Source organism: Hirundo rustica, chromosome 5 (assembly GCF_015227805.2).
Source record: "Hirundo rustica isolate bHirRus1 chromosome 5, bHirRus1.pri.v3, whole genome shotgun sequence".
Lineage (NCBI taxonomy): Eukaryota > Metazoa > Chordata > Aves > Passeriformes > Hirundinidae > Hirundo > Hirundo rustica.
In genome coordinates, this window is record NC_053454.1 from 1,106,925 (window position 1) to 1,123,941 (window position 17,017).

The following is a 17,017-nucleotide window of genomic DNA, read 5'->3' on the forward strand; positions in this document are numbered from 1 at the left end:
AGCAGGGGTTGGTTGGTTTGTCTGTTTTAATTAGAGCCCTGCATTAGCAGGAGTGACAGGCAGCGCTTCAGGGCTCTGTGTTTAGAGCTGCTCTGGAGCAGCAGTGCTGGGAGGAGACACAGCAGCTCCCAAACCTCCCGCGTGTCCCTGCCTTGGCGGGATCCCCGGGCAGCTGGGGAGAAGGAAATTGCCTATTCTATTAATAATTATTATAGAGATAAATTATATCAGTATTATTTACTATTTAAAAAATTCACATTTCTTCAAAAGCGAGCAAAACACAAATACAAAACCAGAGGCATCAAAGCTTTTCCCCCCGCCCGACTTTTAGATTTTGTTTGATCACAGCTTTATCCCTGCAATGAACTCTGTGCAGTGATTTTACCGAGGATTTTACCTTTCTGTGACTCAGTGTCAGCTGGGGACTTTTTTATCCCCATTTAGAAAAAATTCACCATCATTCTGCAAACCAAGCTCCCAAGGAATTGCTTTAGCTCAACCACAGCACCTCGTGCTTTGATCTCGAAAATATTTTTGCGCTGCAGTGTTTTTAATTTGAGATTAAAAAATGGTTTGAATTTGCAGAGTGAAGGTGACTGGGTGTTTTTTTTTTTTTTTTATTGTGCTTAAGATAAATGTGTTTTTCCCTCCAAGACAAACACTGTCACTGAAAAATACAGATTGTTCTAAACTACTGCACTGATAAAAAAAAAAACCCCACAACCAGGCAAAATAATCTCCTGTAAATTTAATGGGAGCTGTTGTGTACAATAAGCGTGGAAGTTTTAGAGCCAAAGTGCCCTGAGTGGACTTAAAAAGAACAGAACAAAGATCAGGAAAATCAGGAAAATGCATTTTCCTTCTACTGAGCCTTTAAGGCTGGGACACACAAACTGTTCCTACAGCTCCAGCAAACAATTCCTGCGGCAGGATCTCTGTGGGGCAGGCTGGGGGATGTTCGTTGGGAATGTCACACTCTGCCTCTCGCTTTCAGAGGTGACAGCTCCAGGAGTTCAGGAATTTTCTTGGCATTTCCCTGCTCGCCACGGGAAGTGTGTGAAGTCTGTGGGCAGAGAAGGGAGCAGGACGCTCTGGGGGAGGTCCCTGGGACGTTTTACCTGGGATGATTTCCCATCTTGTGTGCGTCTGTGAGAGCTGTTTGTCAGCCCAGGAAAGGTCCTGTGGATGTCCCAGGGCTGGCTGAGGGTTCAGGGGGGCCTGGGCTGGGCACAGCGAGGGGCTCAGAACCCCTGGGATGTTCTACAGGGACAGGCTGGGAATGGAGAGCTGGGAATGTTCCCCTGGAGAAGGGAAAAATCCAGGGAATCCTCAGAGTGCCTCAAGGGGCTCCAGGAGAGCTGGAGAGGGGCTGGGGACAAGGGCTGGAGGGACAGGACACAGGGAATGGCTTCCACTGGGAAAGGGGAGATTGGGCTGGGATCTTGGGCATTGGGAATTCCTGTCTGGGAGGGTGGGGAGGGGCTGGGAATTGTGGAATTCCCAGCTTTGCTGTGGCTGCCCCTGGATCCCTGGCAGTGTCCCAGGCCAGGTTGGATCCACCTGGGACAGTGGGAGCTGTCTCTGCCATGTCAGGTTTGTATGTTGGATGTAAATACGATTCCAGCATCTTCAACCCCAGGATTTTTCCTCCTGAATCAAGGACCCGATTCCCCCATTTGTTTTTTTTTGGGGTGCCGGATGCTCGCTCTCCCCTTTTCCTGGGAGTTACTCCCCCTTGGTGCAGTGTTTTCCTCCACTCCCTGCTGTACTTTTCCACTCCTTGAGCTTTCTCACTTCTCCAGGAAGTTCACGGAGTTGTAGCTCTAAATTTGCTCTGCAGGCTCCCGTGGATCATATGGCACAGGGAGCTTTTTTGGAAGGATGACACATAACAGGCACAATAAAACATGTGAAAGGCTTGGGAAGATGAGTTTATCACAACTTCTGTGCCTGCTCTCGCTGGTGGGAGTTGCTCTGCGTTACCTCAGGCCGTTGAACTGGCACGTGGTGCAGGGAGGAGAAGTCTTGGGATCATCCCTGCGCTCTTCCACGCGCCCTGGCTCTCCCTCCTGGCTGGAAATGCCAGATAAACTGATTTATTGCCTCCCAATCCGTCAAGGAATAGAGGAGTGGGGTAAGGATCCAGGCCCTGCTGGAGGAGTTGCTGCTGTCTCGACATCTGGGATGGAGGAAGGCTGGGAAAGCTGTTGTGAAATACTTGTTTATGTGTTTGGTTTACACCAGAAACGTTCCCCGCTGCTTTTTGTTGCCAAATTCCCGGTGGCTGACGGGGATAAAATCACCCAGGGACCCGCGTTGCTTCATTACTGGAGCACACTCTGCTGCTTCCACAGTTGTCCCAGTCAGCAGGAAGAAGTAAATATAACCTAGATTTTTGTGTCTTTTTCCTCTGAGTGAGCTCATCTGGCCCATCTCCATGGCAGCACATTTATCTCAGAGTTACTCTCCGCAGTGGAATCTTGGATTACGCTTGAATTAATCCGGTTGTGTTGATGGTTGGAACCACTCAGGGTGGGAAAGACCTCCAAGATCCAACCATCAACCGGCACCACCGTGCTGAGCACCGAGGTGTCCTCGAGTGCCTCATCCACGCATCCTTGGAGCCATTCCAGGGATGGTGACGCCACCAGTTCCCCCTTCCAGTGCCTGCTAACGCTTTCCATGGAGAGGTTTTTCCTAAAATCCTGTCTGAACGCCCTCTGGTGCAGCCTGAGGCCGCTTCAGAAGTTCTCTGCACGGGAGGGTGACGGCCTGAACCCCACAGGTGGCCGTGGGGATGGGAGGGATGGATCCCCATGGAGTGGTGTCCTGTCCCTTCGCAGCGTTCCTGATCCTGCCCCACGGCACGGAGCTGCTGCTCCCTGCCACGGACCCTGCAGGGGTGTGGGATTGTGCCAGGGCTGGGAGAGCTCTGGGATCACTCTGTGAACCAGTGCAGATCCAGGCCCGGAGATCTGAGCTCAGCTGGGTGCCCCAGGGCATCAGCTGCTGTGGGCTGGGATCAGTCCAGGTGAGATCTGAGCTCAGCTGAGTGCCCCAGGGCATCACCTGCTGTGGGCTGGGATCAATCCAGGTGAGATCTGAGCTCAGCTGAGTGCCCCAGGGCATCACCTGCTGTGGGCTGGGATCAATCCAGGTGAGATCTGAGCTCAGCTGAGTGCCCCAGGGCATCAGCTGCTGTGGGCTGGGATCAGTCCAGGTGAGATCTGAGCTCAGCTGAGTGCCCCAGGGCATCAGCTGCTGTGGGCTGGGATCAGTCCAGGTGAGATCTGAGCTCAGCTGAGTGCCCCAGGGCATCAGCTGCTGTGGGCTGGGATCAGTCCAGGTGAGATCTGAGCTCAGCTGAGTGCCCCAGGGCATCACCTGCTGTGGGCTGGGGTCAGTCCAGGTGAGATCTCAGCTCAGCTGAGTGCTGCTGGTTGAGATCTGAGCTCAGGTGAGTGCTGCTGGATGAGATCTCAGCTCAGCTGAGTGCTGCTGGATGAGATCTGAGCTCAGGTGGGTGCTGCTGGATGAGATCTCATGGGCTGGGATCAATCCAGGTGAGATCTGAGCTCAGCTGGGTGCTGCTGGATGAGATCTCATGGGCTGGGATCAGTCCAGGTGAGATCTGAGCTCAGGTGGGTGCTGCTGGATGAGATCTCAGCTCAGGTGGGTGCTGCTGGATGAGATCTCAGCTTAGGTGAGATCCCCAAGGCATCACCTCCTGTGGGCTGGGATCAGTCCAGGTGAGATTCCAGGTGAGATCTCAGCTCAGGTGGGTGCTGCTGGATGAGATCTGAGCTCAGGTGGGTGCTGCTGGATGAGATCTCAGCTCAGCTGTGTGCTGCTGGATGAGATCTCAGCTCAGGTGGGTGCTGCTGGATGAGATCTGAGCTCAGGTGGGTGCTGCTGGATGAGATCTCAGCTCAGGTGGGTGCTGCTCTGGGTGTGCCCCAGGGCATCACCCCTGTGGGCCGGATCAGCCCAGGCAGTGATAAATGGTTGGGAATGGGAACCTGACACTTAAAAAGGCTGAAGTTTTAATTAGGTCGTTAACAGCCAAGTTCCTTCCTGATGACAGACTCTTGGTTAGTGGCAGCTCTCATCTTTGCCTCCTCCCTGCAGGTTTTGGCCAGGGTGGGACGTTCTCCACGTGACCTGTGTGACTGCTCTGTTTTCCAGGATCCGTGGCCCTGTGGTCTGGAAGCAGGTTCTGAGTTTCTGAGGAGGCAGGAGCAGGACCGGGAGCGTTGCCAGGCTCTCGGGGTTCCCAGGGGTGGGCACAGACACCTCTCCAGGCCTTGGGAGCTCTTCCAGCCCAGCTCCCCACCAGCTGCACCCTTCCCTAGAGCTGACCCCTGGCACTCCTCCCTGCTGCAGGACAGGCAGCTGAAACCCTGGAACACTGCTGAGCTGCAGGACAGGCAGCTGAAACCGTGGAACACTGCTGAGCTGCAGGACAGGCAGCTGGAGGCCTGGAACACTGCTGAGCTGCAGGACAGGCAGCTGAAGGCCTGGAACACTGCTGAGCTGCAGGACAGGCAGCTGAAGGCCTGGAACACTGCTGAGCTGCAGGACAGGCAGCTGAAGGCCTGGAACACTGCTGAGCTGCAGGACAGGCAGCTGAAACCATGGAACACTGCTGAACTGCAGCCCTGGAGCACTGCTGAGCTGCAGGACATGCTGCTGAAACCCCAGCACACTGCTGAGCTGCAGGACATGCTGCTGAAACCATGGAACACTGCTGAGCTGCAGCCCCAGAACACTGCTGAGCTGCAGCCCCAGAACGCTGCTGAGCTGCAGGACAGGCAGCTGAAACCATGGAACACTGCTGAGCTGCAGGACAGGCAGCTGAAACCATGGAATACTGCTGAACTGCAGCCCTGGGACACTGCTGAGCTGCCGGACAGGCAGCTGAAACCATGGAACACTGCTGAGCTGCAGCCCCAGAACGCTGCTGAGCTGCAGGACAGGCAGCTGAAACCATGGAACACTGCTGAGCTGCAGCCCCAGAACGCTGCTGAGCTGCAGGACAGGCAGCTGAAACCATGGAACACTGCTGAGCTGCAGCCTCAGAACACTGTTGAGCTGCAGGACAGGCAGCTGAAACCCTGGAACACTGCTGAGCTGCAGCCTCAGAACTCTGTTGAGCTGCAGGACAGGCAGCTGCAGCCCCAGAACGCTGCTGAGCTGCAGCCCCAGAACGCTGCTGAGCTGCAGCCCCAGAACGCTGCTGAGCTGCAGCCCCAGAACGCTGCTGAGCTGCAGGACGTGCAGCTGCAGCCCCAGACCGCTGCTGAGCCGCCGGCGTGCAGCCAGCACCCGGCCGTGGGACGCGGCAGTGCTGTGGCAGAGCTCCGTGCCCCGCTGGCGCGGGGTCCCGCCGCAGGGAGCTCTGCCCCGCGGTCCCTGGCAGCCACGCAGCCGGGGCAGGGCCGGGAGCGGCCGGACACCCTCGGCACCCTCTGCTGCCCGGGCTCCCCGGCACACGGCCCCGGCCTGGGCGGGACCCTGCCTGGGGAGGAGAGGCTGGGCACAGAGCCCTGGGCCAGCAGCCACAGCTGTCCCCACAGCCCCGGGCTGGGCCGTGCTGCCTGGGTTCCTCCTGTCCCTGCTGCAGCTGCTCGGGAAAGAGCCCAGGAGCCTGGGAACATCCAGGCTGGGAGCAGAGAGAGGGCAGGGCAGCCTGCAGGGGACAGGGAGAGGGCAGGGCAGCCTGCAGGGGACACATGGAGTGCCAGGGCCGGGGAGGGCGGCACAGGAGTGAGCCAGGGGCTCCAGCCGCTGAGAGAGAGCCCGGAACACGCTGGGAACAGCCAGAGGCTGAGGGCAGGGCAGCCGCAGTGTGTGCCTGCCGTGGCTGCAGGGGACACACGGGGTGCCAGGGCCGGGGAGGGTGGCACAGGAGTGAGCCAGGGGCTCCAGCCACTGAGAGAGAGCCCGGAACACGCTGGGAACAGAGAGAGGGCAGGGCAGCCTGCAGGGGACACACAGAGTGCCAGGGCCGGGGAGGATGGCACAGGAGTGAGCCAGGGGCTCCAGCTGCCGAGTGACCCCCACAGCCTGGGCTCACCCCGGCAGGAGAAGCTCCCACCTGCCCACACCCGGCCGTGCCAGGGCTCCCGAGGCTCGGGTCCCGCTACACCCGTGCATTTGCTGAGGGGCCCCGGCCAGGCGTTGGCAGAGGGGAGGAGAAGCCCCGAGGAGCCGCCTCTGGTTCCAGAAGAGGCTGTGAGGGAGCACATGGGTCCGTGTCGCCCTGTGCCCGCAGATGAGGCTTTATCTGCCACCTCCAGGCCTCCCTCACCCCCAGTGAGGAAATTCCTGAGCTGTGTGCACATCACCCTCTCCTCCAGGGTCGGGCACCCCGAGCTGGGCCGTGCTGGGAGCGGGGTGGAGGTGAGGGACAAAGCTCCGGGGCAGGCTCGGGTAGTGACTCCAAAGGCAGCTCCAGCAGTCTCAGAGGAAGGTGTTGCTGAGTTCCCTGCTGCCCAGGGTGCTGCACAGGAGCCCGGCCCAGCCGTGCCAGCGGACCCCGGCCGGGCGCTTTCCCCCAGAGCCCGGCTGCAGAGGGGCTCGGGGGCTGGGGGCGCGCAGGGGACCCCAAAACCCGCCAGAAGCACTTCAGACGCCGCCACTCAGATCACCACGGAGAGTCCCACCAAAGCCACCTTCTCAGCAGAGATCTGCGTGCGTCCCCAGGAGGGGACAGCTGCTGCCCGGCGCCCGTCAGCCCCCAGCGCCCCTGGAGCTGCCGGCGTTACGGCTTCATCCCACAGGGAGATCCCCCCGTTCCCGAGGCAGCCTGGTGAGCAAACTGCTGTGTGTCTGTGGGCTGGAACCTGTTAGGGTATAGATAAATGTTAAAACCCAAAACCCAAACCCAGCTTTTTTTTGGATATTTAAAGCTGCTCATGTTGGGGGGTGAAACCCAACCCTTAAACTTGGGTTTTTCAGCCTTGTCGGGAGGGATCTGTGTGGGTACTGGTGGGATGCAGTTCACGTTTCTCTAGAGCTGAATTCATTGTGTCCAAGTGTGGCTGGAGAGTATTTCCTGGTGTCTGTGTGTAGATGATTGGAGTTGATTCACTTGGAGCTCAGTGAGAGCTGGATCTGATTACTGATTTACTCTCTAGTCAAGCAGCGCCAGAAAATCAGGGGGAAATCCGCACATTGGTGCTTTCCATAAATGCTTTATTCCATTTAACGGACTGAACCAGGAGACTGCAGGGTTTGGGGTATCTGTCACCAGAGGGACGTGGATGTTCACGGGGGCTTCCCGCCCCAGCGATGCTTTGTCTGGGGCTCTGATGTTGTTTTTATTGATTTGAGGGACACATCCCTGCTCCTTTAAAATGATTCCCTCAAACTGGGATCAGCTGGGAGCTCTGTGGGTCCAGGAGATGTTCCTGAGAGTCAGTGTTTGCCAGGCTGGTCACAATTTTAACATTGAACAGGCGAAGCTGTTTCTCCAGGTGAGCGATGGTGACCTTCCACCTGTGGGCGGGGATTTAAAAAATCCAATTCATTTAATCACTGAAATAGCACTTGCCGTTCGTTTTGCTGAAGAACAGTGCGTTTCTGAGGCTTCAGCAGCAGGCACATCCCGAGCAGCCTCCCCAGGCCCAGCCTTGCTGCTCCGGGTGTTCCCTGCTCCTGCTCACTGGTTTTCCCTCCTGGCCCAGCCCAGCCGCTGCTGCTGCCGTACAAGCCCTGGGGAAGCAGTGGCATGTACTACGTGCCTCTCCAGAAACCAGGAGCCGCCCTGGCCCCAGAGGAGGGCGAGGCCAGCGCAGACAGCTCCCACTCAGGTATGCTTCCCTTCCCCCGGGGGATGTTCTGATTTCTGAATTCTCTCGGTGTGATCCATGGCTGGGCCCCACGGACAGTTCTGCCTGCGGGCTCTGCTGCCCGTCCCTGGGCCGGCAGGGGAGGTTTTGATCCGTGCTGGCGGTGGAAAGGAGCAGAACTCGGTGTTTTACAGCCTGAGCATCCCTTCCTTTCCTCTGGGAATCACTGCTCGCTTGGCATCCCTTCAGATCTCTGCCACTTTTCATGGAAAGAACAGATCCCTGGGCATTGCAGGCTTTGTTTGCTGCTTGGTTTCACTCAGAGCTTTTTAATATCCAGTTATCTGTAGACAGAACTCACATTAGAGATGTCCAGTTCCTGAATTCCAGCAGGAACTTTTCCTGGAAAGAACGGACCCCTGGGCATTGCAGGGTTTGTTTACTGCTTGGTTTCACTCAGAGCTTTTTAATATCCAGTTATCTGTAGACAGAACTCACATTAGAGATGTCCAGTTCCTGAATTCCAGCAGGAACTTTTCCTGGAAAGAACAGATCCCTGGGCATTGCAGGCTTTGTTTGCTGCTTGGTTTCACTCAGAGCTTTTTAATATCCAAAGTTACCTGTAGGCAAAACTCATGTTAAAGATAACCAGTCCCTGAATTCCAGCAGGAACTTTTCCTGGAAAAAACTGATCCCTGGGCATTGCAGGGTTTGTTTGCTGCTTGGTTTCACTCAGAGCTTTTTAATATCTAAAGTTGTCTGTAGACAAAATTCACGTTAGAGATGCACAGTTCCCGAATTCCAGCAGTGAGGAACAAGGGATCAGGCTGATCCAACAGTGCCAGAAGTGCTCAGATCAGTCACTGCAGCCACAAATTGTGCTGGGCGTGGTTTAAGTGTCTCTGCTCTTGACCTTTCCCGAGTTTATCTGGGGAAACGTGTCCAAAATGAGAGAAACAAATGTGATACAAATCTGTTGTTTTGCAGAGATGACGATGCCGTGTATAAAAATTCACTGTGCAAATGAGGCAGCACAAGGCTCCGGGAGAACATAGAGCAGGATGAAAACACATTTTGTTTTTCCCAGTCCCTGCTGCACTCAGGGCTCAGCTCGGGGGGAGCAGCTGAGGGAACTGAGTGCAGGAGATCCATGGGATGTCTCCAGCTGGGGCTGGAAGGGTGAGAAGTTGCTGGGGACAGCTGTAGGTTTCTGATCTTGAGACAGGGACGGGATCATGGAATAATTTGGTTGGAAGGACCTTAAAGGTGATCCCATCCCAGCCCTGCCGTGGCAGGGACACCTCCCACTGACCCAGGTTGCTCCAAAGCCCATCCAGCCTGGCCTGGGACATTTGCAGGGCTCCTGACTGCTGGTTGATGGTGGCATTTTCTGTGTCTGCTCCTCCTGTTCCCTGCCCCTCATGCTGCTCTCTGTGTGCAGGCTCAGAGGATGCTCCTGCAGCGCTCCTGGCCCGAGGGCTGCCTGTGGGGGACGATCCCCCTGCAGCCAGGGCAGCTGCCCAGCACGGAGGGACAGCCCACGGGGCTGGGCCTAAGCTGGCCTGGGCTGAGGAGCAGAGGACACCGCTGGAATGGCCTTCAGGTAATGAGAAGGGGGTTTTATGTTTATTAATTCCCATCTGTATTGCAGTCTCACAAACCTTGAGTTCTACAGCATTTCCAGCTAATAAATTAAAAATGGCCCCATCTCTCTCTCTCTACAAGGCCTTTTAAGCACAAACTGTCCAATTAAGAAATGACACCTAAATTATTTTCACTTTTAACCCAATAACCGACCAGCCATGGTTCTCAATGTGGACTTTTCTCTCCAATTCCAAAATCCCACCCAGACCATGGAGAAGAAGGTGAAAGAGAAGGACGCAGCCTCTGCCCTAAATCCTCCACCTTGCTTTCTCTCTATTCCTGTATCCTAAACCCTTCAGCTCTGAGTTTTGCCCCCTGTGCTCTCACACACTTCTATCCACACCCACAATCCCAGTGCTGTCACTCCATTTTGGGAGCTGTTCCACGGCCTCAGGTCAGTGCAGTGTTTGCTTGGGGGTCAGTGCCTGTGAGCACAGAAACTCTGGAATTCCCAGTGCCCAGGGCTCCAGCAGTTTTAATTTTTTAGTTGTTAAAAGGTGTTCGTGCACTTGGAAGAAGTCAGAGCAAAGGTGGGCATTTCAGGATCTCTGGTTCCGGTGACATTGCTGGCTGACAGCCTGGCAGAAAATGCAGAATTTGACTCAGTTTTGTCTCTCTGCTTCTCCCTGGCTGATAAAATACAGCTTTCCTTGGGTGGCTGTGGGCTCTGCCTCCCTGGCAGTGTCCCAGGGCGGGCTGCACAGGGCTGGGAGCAGCCTGGGACTGTGGGAGGTGTCCCTGCCCTGGCACGGGGGCACTGGCTGGGATTTAAGGTCCCTCCAGCCCAAATCATTCCATGACCCCGTGGAACCTTTGGCCATCGGTGTTTGCTGCCATTCCTCTGTCTCCAGAACCTTCAGGAGTTCCCTGGGGCTGGCCCTGCCCAGGGACACTCTGCTGTGCTGTGATGTCACATCAGGTTCCTCTGTCCCCTGGGTGTCCCTGACCTCCAGCTTGGTGTGCTGCTGTCCCTGTCCCCATCCCTGTCCCCATCCCTGTCCCCATCCCTGTCCCCATCCCTGTCCCCATCCCTGTCCCCATCCCTGTCCCCATCCCTGTCCCCATCCCTGTCCCCATCCCTGTCCCCATCCCTGCCATGCTGGAGGAGCCTGCTCCAGGGGAAGGTCGGGATTTGCTCTTCCAGGGCTCTGTTTGGTAGGATGCTGCCAGGTGGGATCAGCCCCTGGCTCTCTCCTGGCTCTGTTTGGTGAGGATGCTGCCAGGTGGGATCAGCCCCTGGCTCTCTCCTGGCTCTGTTTGGTGAGGATGCTGCCAGGTGGGATCAGCCCCTGGCTCTCCTGGCTCTGTTTGGTGAGGATGCTGCCAGGTGGGATCAGCCCCTAGCTCTCTCCAGGCTCTGTTTGGTGAGGATGCTGCCAGGTGGGATCAGCCCCTGGCTCTCAGAGCTCTGTTTGGTGAGGATGCTGCCAGGTGGGATCAGCCCCTGGCTCTCTCCAGGCTCTGTTTGGTGAGGATGCTGCCAGGTGGGATCAGCCCCTGGCTCTCTCAGAGCTCTGTTTGGTGAGGATGCTGCCAGGTGGGATCAGCCCCTGGCTCTCTCCAGGCTCTGTTTGGTGAGGTTGCTGCCAGGTGGGATCAGCCCCTGGCTCTCCTGGCTCTCTTTGGTGAGGTTGCTGCCAGGTGGGATCAGCCCCTGGCTCTCTCCTGGCTCTGTTTGGTGAGGATGCTGCCAGGTGGGATCAGCCCCTGGCTCTCTCCTGGCTCTGTTTGGTGAGGATGCTGCCAGGTGGGATCAGCCCCTGGCTCTCCTGGCTCTGTTTGGTGAGGATGCTGCCAGGTGGGATCAGCCCCTGGCTCTCTCCTGGCTCTGTTTGGTGAGGATGCTGCCAGGTGGGATCAGCCCCTGGCTCTCTCTGAGCTCTGTTTGGTGAGGATGCTGCCAGGTGGGATCAGCCCCTGGCTCTCCTGGCTCTGTTTGGTGAGGATGCTGCCAGGTGGGATCAGCCCCTGGCTCTCCTGGCTCTGTTTGGTGAGGATGCTGCCAGGTGGGATCAGCCCCTGGCTCTCTCCAGGCTCTGTTTGGTGAGGATGCTGCCAGGTGGGATCAGCCCCTGGCTCTCAGAGCTCTGTTTGGTGAGGATGCTGCCAGGTGGGATCAGCCCCTGGCTCTCTCCTGGCTCTGTTTGGTGAGGATGCTGCCAGGTGGGATCAGCCCCTGGCTCTCTGAGCTCTGTTTGGTGAGGATGCTGCCAGGTGGGATCAGCCCCTGGCTCTCTCAGAGCTCTGTTTGGTGAGGATGCTGCCAGGTGGGATCAGCCCCTGGCTCTCCTGGCTCTGTTTGGTGAGGATGCTGCCAGGTGGGATCAGCCCCTGGCTCTCTCTGAGCTCTGTTTGGTGAGGATGCTGCCAGGTGGGATCAGCCCCTGGCTCTCTCAGAGCTCTGTTTGGTGAGGATGCTGCCAGGTGGGATCAGCCCCTGGCTCTCTCCTGGCTCTGTTTGGTGAGGATGCTGCCAGGTGGGATCAGCCCCTGGCTCTCTCCTGGCTCTGTTTGGTGAGGATGCTGCCAGGTGGGATCAGCCCCTGGCTCTCAGAGCTCTGTTTGGTGAGGATGCTGCCAGGTGGGATCAGCCCCTGGCTCTCTCAGAGCTCTGTTTGGTGAGGATGCTGCCAGGTGGGATCAGCCCCTGGCTCTCTCCTGGCTCTGTTTGGTGAGGATGCTGCCAGGTGGGATCAGCCCCTGGCTCTCTCAGAGCTCTGTTTGGTGAGGATGCTGCCAGGTGGGATCAGCCCCTGGCTCTCTCCAGGCTCTGTTTGGTGAGGATGCTGCCAGGTGGGATCAGCCCCTGGCTCTCTCCAGGCTCTGTTTGGTGAGGATGCTGCCAGGTGGGATCAGCCCCTGGCTCTCTCCTGGCTCTGTTTGGTGAGGATGCTGCCAGGTGGGATCAGCCCCTGGCTCTCTCCAGGCTCTGTTTGGTGAGGATGCTGCCAGGTGGGATCAGCCCCTGGCTCTCTGGGCTCTGTTTGGTGAGGATGCTGCCAGGTGGGATCAGCCCCTGGCTCTCTCTGAGCTCTGTTTGGTGAGGATGCTGCCAGGTGGGATCAGCCCCTGGCTCTCTCAGAGCTCTGTTTGGTGAGGATGCTGCCAGGTGGGATCAGCCCCTGGCTCTCTCCAGGCTCTGTTTGGTGAGGATGGTGCCAGGTGGGATCAGCCCCTGGCTCTCTCCTGGCTCTGTTTGGTGAGGATGCTGCCAGGTGGGATCAGCCCCTGGCTCTCTCTGAGCTCTGTTTGGTGAGGATGCTGCCAGGTGGGATCAGCCCCTGGCTCTCAGAGCTCTGTTTGGTGAGGATGCTGCCAGGTGGGATCAGCCCCTGGCTCTCTCCTGGCTCTGTTTGGTGAGGATGCTGCCAGGTGGGATCAGCCCCTGGCTCTCTCCTGGCTCTGTTTGGTGAGGATGCTGCCAGGTGGGATCAGCCCCTGGCTCTCAGAGCTCTGTTTGGTGAGGATGCTGCCAGGTGGGATCAGCCCCTGGCTCTCTCCTGGCTCTGTTTGGTGAGGATGCTGCCAGGTGGGATCAGCCCCTGGCTCTCCAGGCTCTGTTTGGTGAGGATGCTGCCAGGTGGGATCAGCCCCTGGCTCTCCTGGCTCTGTTTGGTGAGGATGCTGCCAGGTGGGATCAGCCCCTGGCTCTCCTGGCTCTGTTTGGTGAGGATGCTGCCAGGTGGGATCAGCCCCTGGCTCTCTCAGGGCTCTGTTTGGTGGGTCTTGATAGGCATTTGTGGTCTGATCATTTTCATTTCTCACTTCAGGTGGGGCTTTTTTTTCTTTGAACTTTTCCTCTCAGAATGGAGAGATTTGGTGTTTCCAGAAGACACTTTCCATTTGCAGAGGAAAATTTCAATGATTATGTAAGGCTGCAACATCAGTAACCTGGATAAAAATGAGAGGGGAACCAGAGTGTTAATGTAGAATTATCTCCTAACATTTTTTAGTAGTCTAAAGGCCCAGGTAAGAAAAGAAGTGTAAGGAGAAAGAATCTTTTGTGCAGGCAGCCAGTGCAGCTGGAACTTGAAAGAGGCTTTCAGAGGGAAGACTTGCATGTCTTAAATCTTCCCTGACTTCTTCAACTGTATTTTTAGATGATCTAATAAAAGATTACCTCTACCCACAGAGCTTGTCTAGGGCTTAAAATTATGCAAGTTATGTATTAAAAAAAAAAAAAGAGTTTCTCTATACAAACTTATTTTTCTTTTTTTTGCCTGTTTACATTCCTTCCATTTCTTGGTAACTTTCTGAAAAGCCAGGAATAGCAAAGTTCTGCCTGGCATTCCCAAGCCTGATCTCATTTGTCAGGAGGATGTGGAGGAAGCCTCTTACACAAGTTTATAAACATTGCCCTTGTATGGGAAGAAAAATTCCTGCACTTCCAGAGTCAGTGAGGCTGGGCCTGGCTGCACCATCCGAGGTCTGTGTTCCACCACAGCCCCTGTGCTGGGCAGGAGATCCCATCGTCCGGTCCTTCACACAAAAAACACGACACAAAGCACGTTTTAAATCCCGATAGTTTGTACGTTACGTTAAAAATGACTCTAAAGCTGTTTTGGAGAGTGGTCCTGGCACATGCTGTGTGTGTTTCATGGGTGGCCAGGGCATCCCCGTGGCTGGGAGTGCCCAGGGCCAGGCTGGGGGGGAATGGGGCACCCTGGGGTGCTGGGGAATGTCCCTGCCTGTGGCACTGGGTGCGCTTTGGGGTCCCTGCCGTGGCTCTCAGTGAAGGCTCAGTTCAGGGCAGTTCCCTGAGGAGGAATTGGGTTCCTCCCCAGATTCGCTTGGATAGAATAAACAATCTCTTGGATTCCATGTTGCAAGTGATGCTCAGTACTGTTCATGTGGTTTTATTGATGCTCAGTACTGTTCATTTGATTTTAGCAATGCTCAGTACTGTTCATTTGATTTTAGCGATGCTCAGTATTGTTCATGTGATTTTAATGATGCTCAGTACTGTTCATGTGGTTTTATTGATGCTCAGTACTGTTCATTTGATTTTAGCAATGCTCAGTACTGTTCATTTGATTTTAGCGATGCTCAGTACTGTTCATATGATTTGAATGATGCTCAGTACTGTTCATGTGATTTTATTGATGCTCAGTACTGTTCATTTGACTTTAGCGATGCTCAATACTGTTCATATGATTTTAATGATGCTCAATACTGTTCATTTGACTTTAGCAATGCTCAATACCGTTCATGTGATTTTAATGATGCTCAATCCTGTTCATTTGACTTTAATAATGCTCAGACTGCATTTCCCAGTTCACCACATTTCAGGAGCGAGCTCGGTGCTCCCGCTTTCCATCCTTTGACGTTTTAGGATGGGATGACGTTTAGGATGAGGTTTCATTGGGAAGTTTTAGGATGAAAGCCCTCCGCTTCAGGCTGAGGAACGAGACATGCCGCTCTCTCATGTGTTCTCTTGCAGAGCTCTCCCTCGGCTCCGGGCGTGTGAGTCCCGCCCGGCCGCCGCTGCCCGGCGCGATGCCCGCGGGTGGCGGCCGCTGCCCGCGCCCCGGGGAGCTCCCCAGGGCCGGGGCTGGAGCCGGGCACGCCGCGCCCTCCTCGGGAGCCGCCGAGGCCGATGCCAGCAGGAGCGAGGAGCCCGGCGCCGGGACGGAGCCGCCCCAGGGAGGCGATGGAAGGGACCCAGCAAACCCCGGCGAGAGCGCGGGGAAAGCGCCGCGGCGGAGAGGCCACCCCGGGGGCAGCCTGGACGAGCTGTGGGCGAAGTTCCTGCAGCGCCAGAGGAGACAGCAGCAGCAGGACTCCCGCAGGAGCGGGCAGCCGTCCCTGGTGGAGCGCCTGGAGCGGCTGGCCAGGCTCCTGCAGAACCCCGTCAGGCACGCGCTGGCACCCGCAGCGCCTGGCGAGAGGCTTCCTGAGGAGGAGACCCGGGCGAGGGAGCGGCTGGAGAGGCGCCTGGCAGGAAAAGGGAGATCCGGGAACAGCGTGGAGCCCCAGGGAGCGGAGGAGACGCGTGTGACCCTGGGCAGGGCCGGCCTGCGGGAGCCGGGACGCGACGGCATCCCGCACCCGCGCGGGGTCCTGGAGCAGCCACCGCCACACCTGGAGATCACGAGCGACAGCTCCTCGGAGACGAGGCCCAGCGAAGAGCCCAGCACCTGCAGCACCTGCAGCACCTCGGGGTGGGACACCCGCCCTGCCTCGGGGGACAGCAGCTCCCCGTCCCTGTCCACCATCGACACGGCCAGGCTGCTCCGCGCCTTTGGGCGCCACAGGCTGGGGCTGTCCCCGCGGCTGGCACAGCTCTACGGTGCCATCAGCCAGCAGAAGAGCCGCCTGGAGCAGTGGGATGAGCAGTGGGATGAGCAGAGCCGCCCGCAGCAGTGGGATGAGCAGTGGGATGAGCAGGGTGCCGGAGCTCTGGGATGTCCCCAGGGCGCTGCCCAGAGCCCCGGGAAGGGGCAGCAGAGCCAGGTAAGAGCTCCCCACGGCAATTCCCCGCTGCTGCCTCTGGAGTCACAGAGTTTGTTCCCAGGGCAGGTTCCTGCCCTCCGTGTGCGCGGCCCCAGCCCCGGCGCGGCGCTGCGGGAGCTCGGGATGCCAAAGCACGGCCGGGACCTTCCCTGCTCTGTGTGTCCCTGGGGGAGCAGATCCTGCTCTTCCCTGGCACCTGCGGGCTCTGGCTTTGGCAGTGCCCGGCACCAGCTGTAAATTTGATCCAGATTCCTGCCTGAACATCCCTGGGCAAGGATCCGTGCAGCTGTTGGGGTTTTCCTGCAGTTTGTCTCGTGCACAGTGCCATGGTTTTGTCTGGGTGGTTGTGAACTTTAAAGTGCTGAGAGTTCCGGGTCAGAGCTCTGCGGTGCAGTTCTTTGAAAGGGGAGGGAGTAATTCCATCAGGAGAATTTGGCTGCTGCCCTTTGCAGGAGGGAGGGAAATGTTCCTAAAGAGGGACTCAGCCTGGGTTTGGTGGTTTGAGTAAGGAATTACAGACTTTGGGGGTTCTGTAATACATGGGAATGCAGAAAAGTACAGAGCGAGTGAGGAATATTGAATTACTTCTTTCATTATTTTTGTGTTTCCAGAAGAAAGTGGAACTGGCATCATTGCTACCAGATTTAATTGCAATTAGCCAATTTATTTTATGAAAACAACCCCAAGTCTGTTTGTCAAATAAGCCAGTGAATTGTGAGATAGTGAAAAATAATGCAAATAACTAAATAAATCTGGGGGAGAAACAACCTTCTTGAGGGTGAAGAACGGTTTAAAAATATTTAATATTTTTATTTATGACATTTATTTGGAGGCAACATAAACCTGTCCTGAACGTTGCTTTTACGCGGATTTTAACCCGAGCACGTAATTCAGATTCGCAGGGTCGCAATTCGGGCGTTCACGTGTTCTGTTATCCGAAGGAAAATCCACACCCTGCGTCTGTGCAGTGCCTCTCCTGGAGCTGGGGTAGTTACAGGAAATTTAAACCAAAAATCCAGGTTTATGAGGGTCACAATTGCCTCCTTTTAGTACTGAAGTCAAGTTTTGTTTGGGGTGATAGAGCTCGTAAATAACAACAACAACAACAACAATAATAATAATGGAAT

The 17,017-nt window shown here is 56.3% G+C and overlaps 1 protein-coding gene across 1 annotated transcript in view; it reads left to right on the forward strand.

Annotated features, from left to right (window-relative positions):
• Nucleotides 1-16,955, forward strand: part of ALMS1 (ALMS1 centrosome and basal body associated protein) — a 60,500-nt gene extending 43,545 nt beyond the window's left edge. Inside the window, exons 8-12 of the mRNA XM_058420620.1 lie at nucleotides 4,186-6,811; nucleotides 7,689-7,814; nucleotides 9,235-9,396; nucleotides 14,878-15,890; nucleotides 16,785-16,955. Coding sequence (XP_058276603.1) covers nucleotides 4,186-6,811; nucleotides 7,689-7,814; nucleotides 9,235-9,396; nucleotides 14,878-15,890; nucleotides 16,785-16,940 — 4,083 coding nt within the window. The 3' untranslated portion in view covers nucleotides 16,941-16,955. The remainder of the gene's footprint in view (nucleotides 1-4,185; nucleotides 6,812-7,688; nucleotides 7,815-9,234; nucleotides 9,397-14,877; nucleotides 15,891-16,784) is intronic.
• Nucleotides 16,956-17,017: the final 62 nt, after the last annotated feature.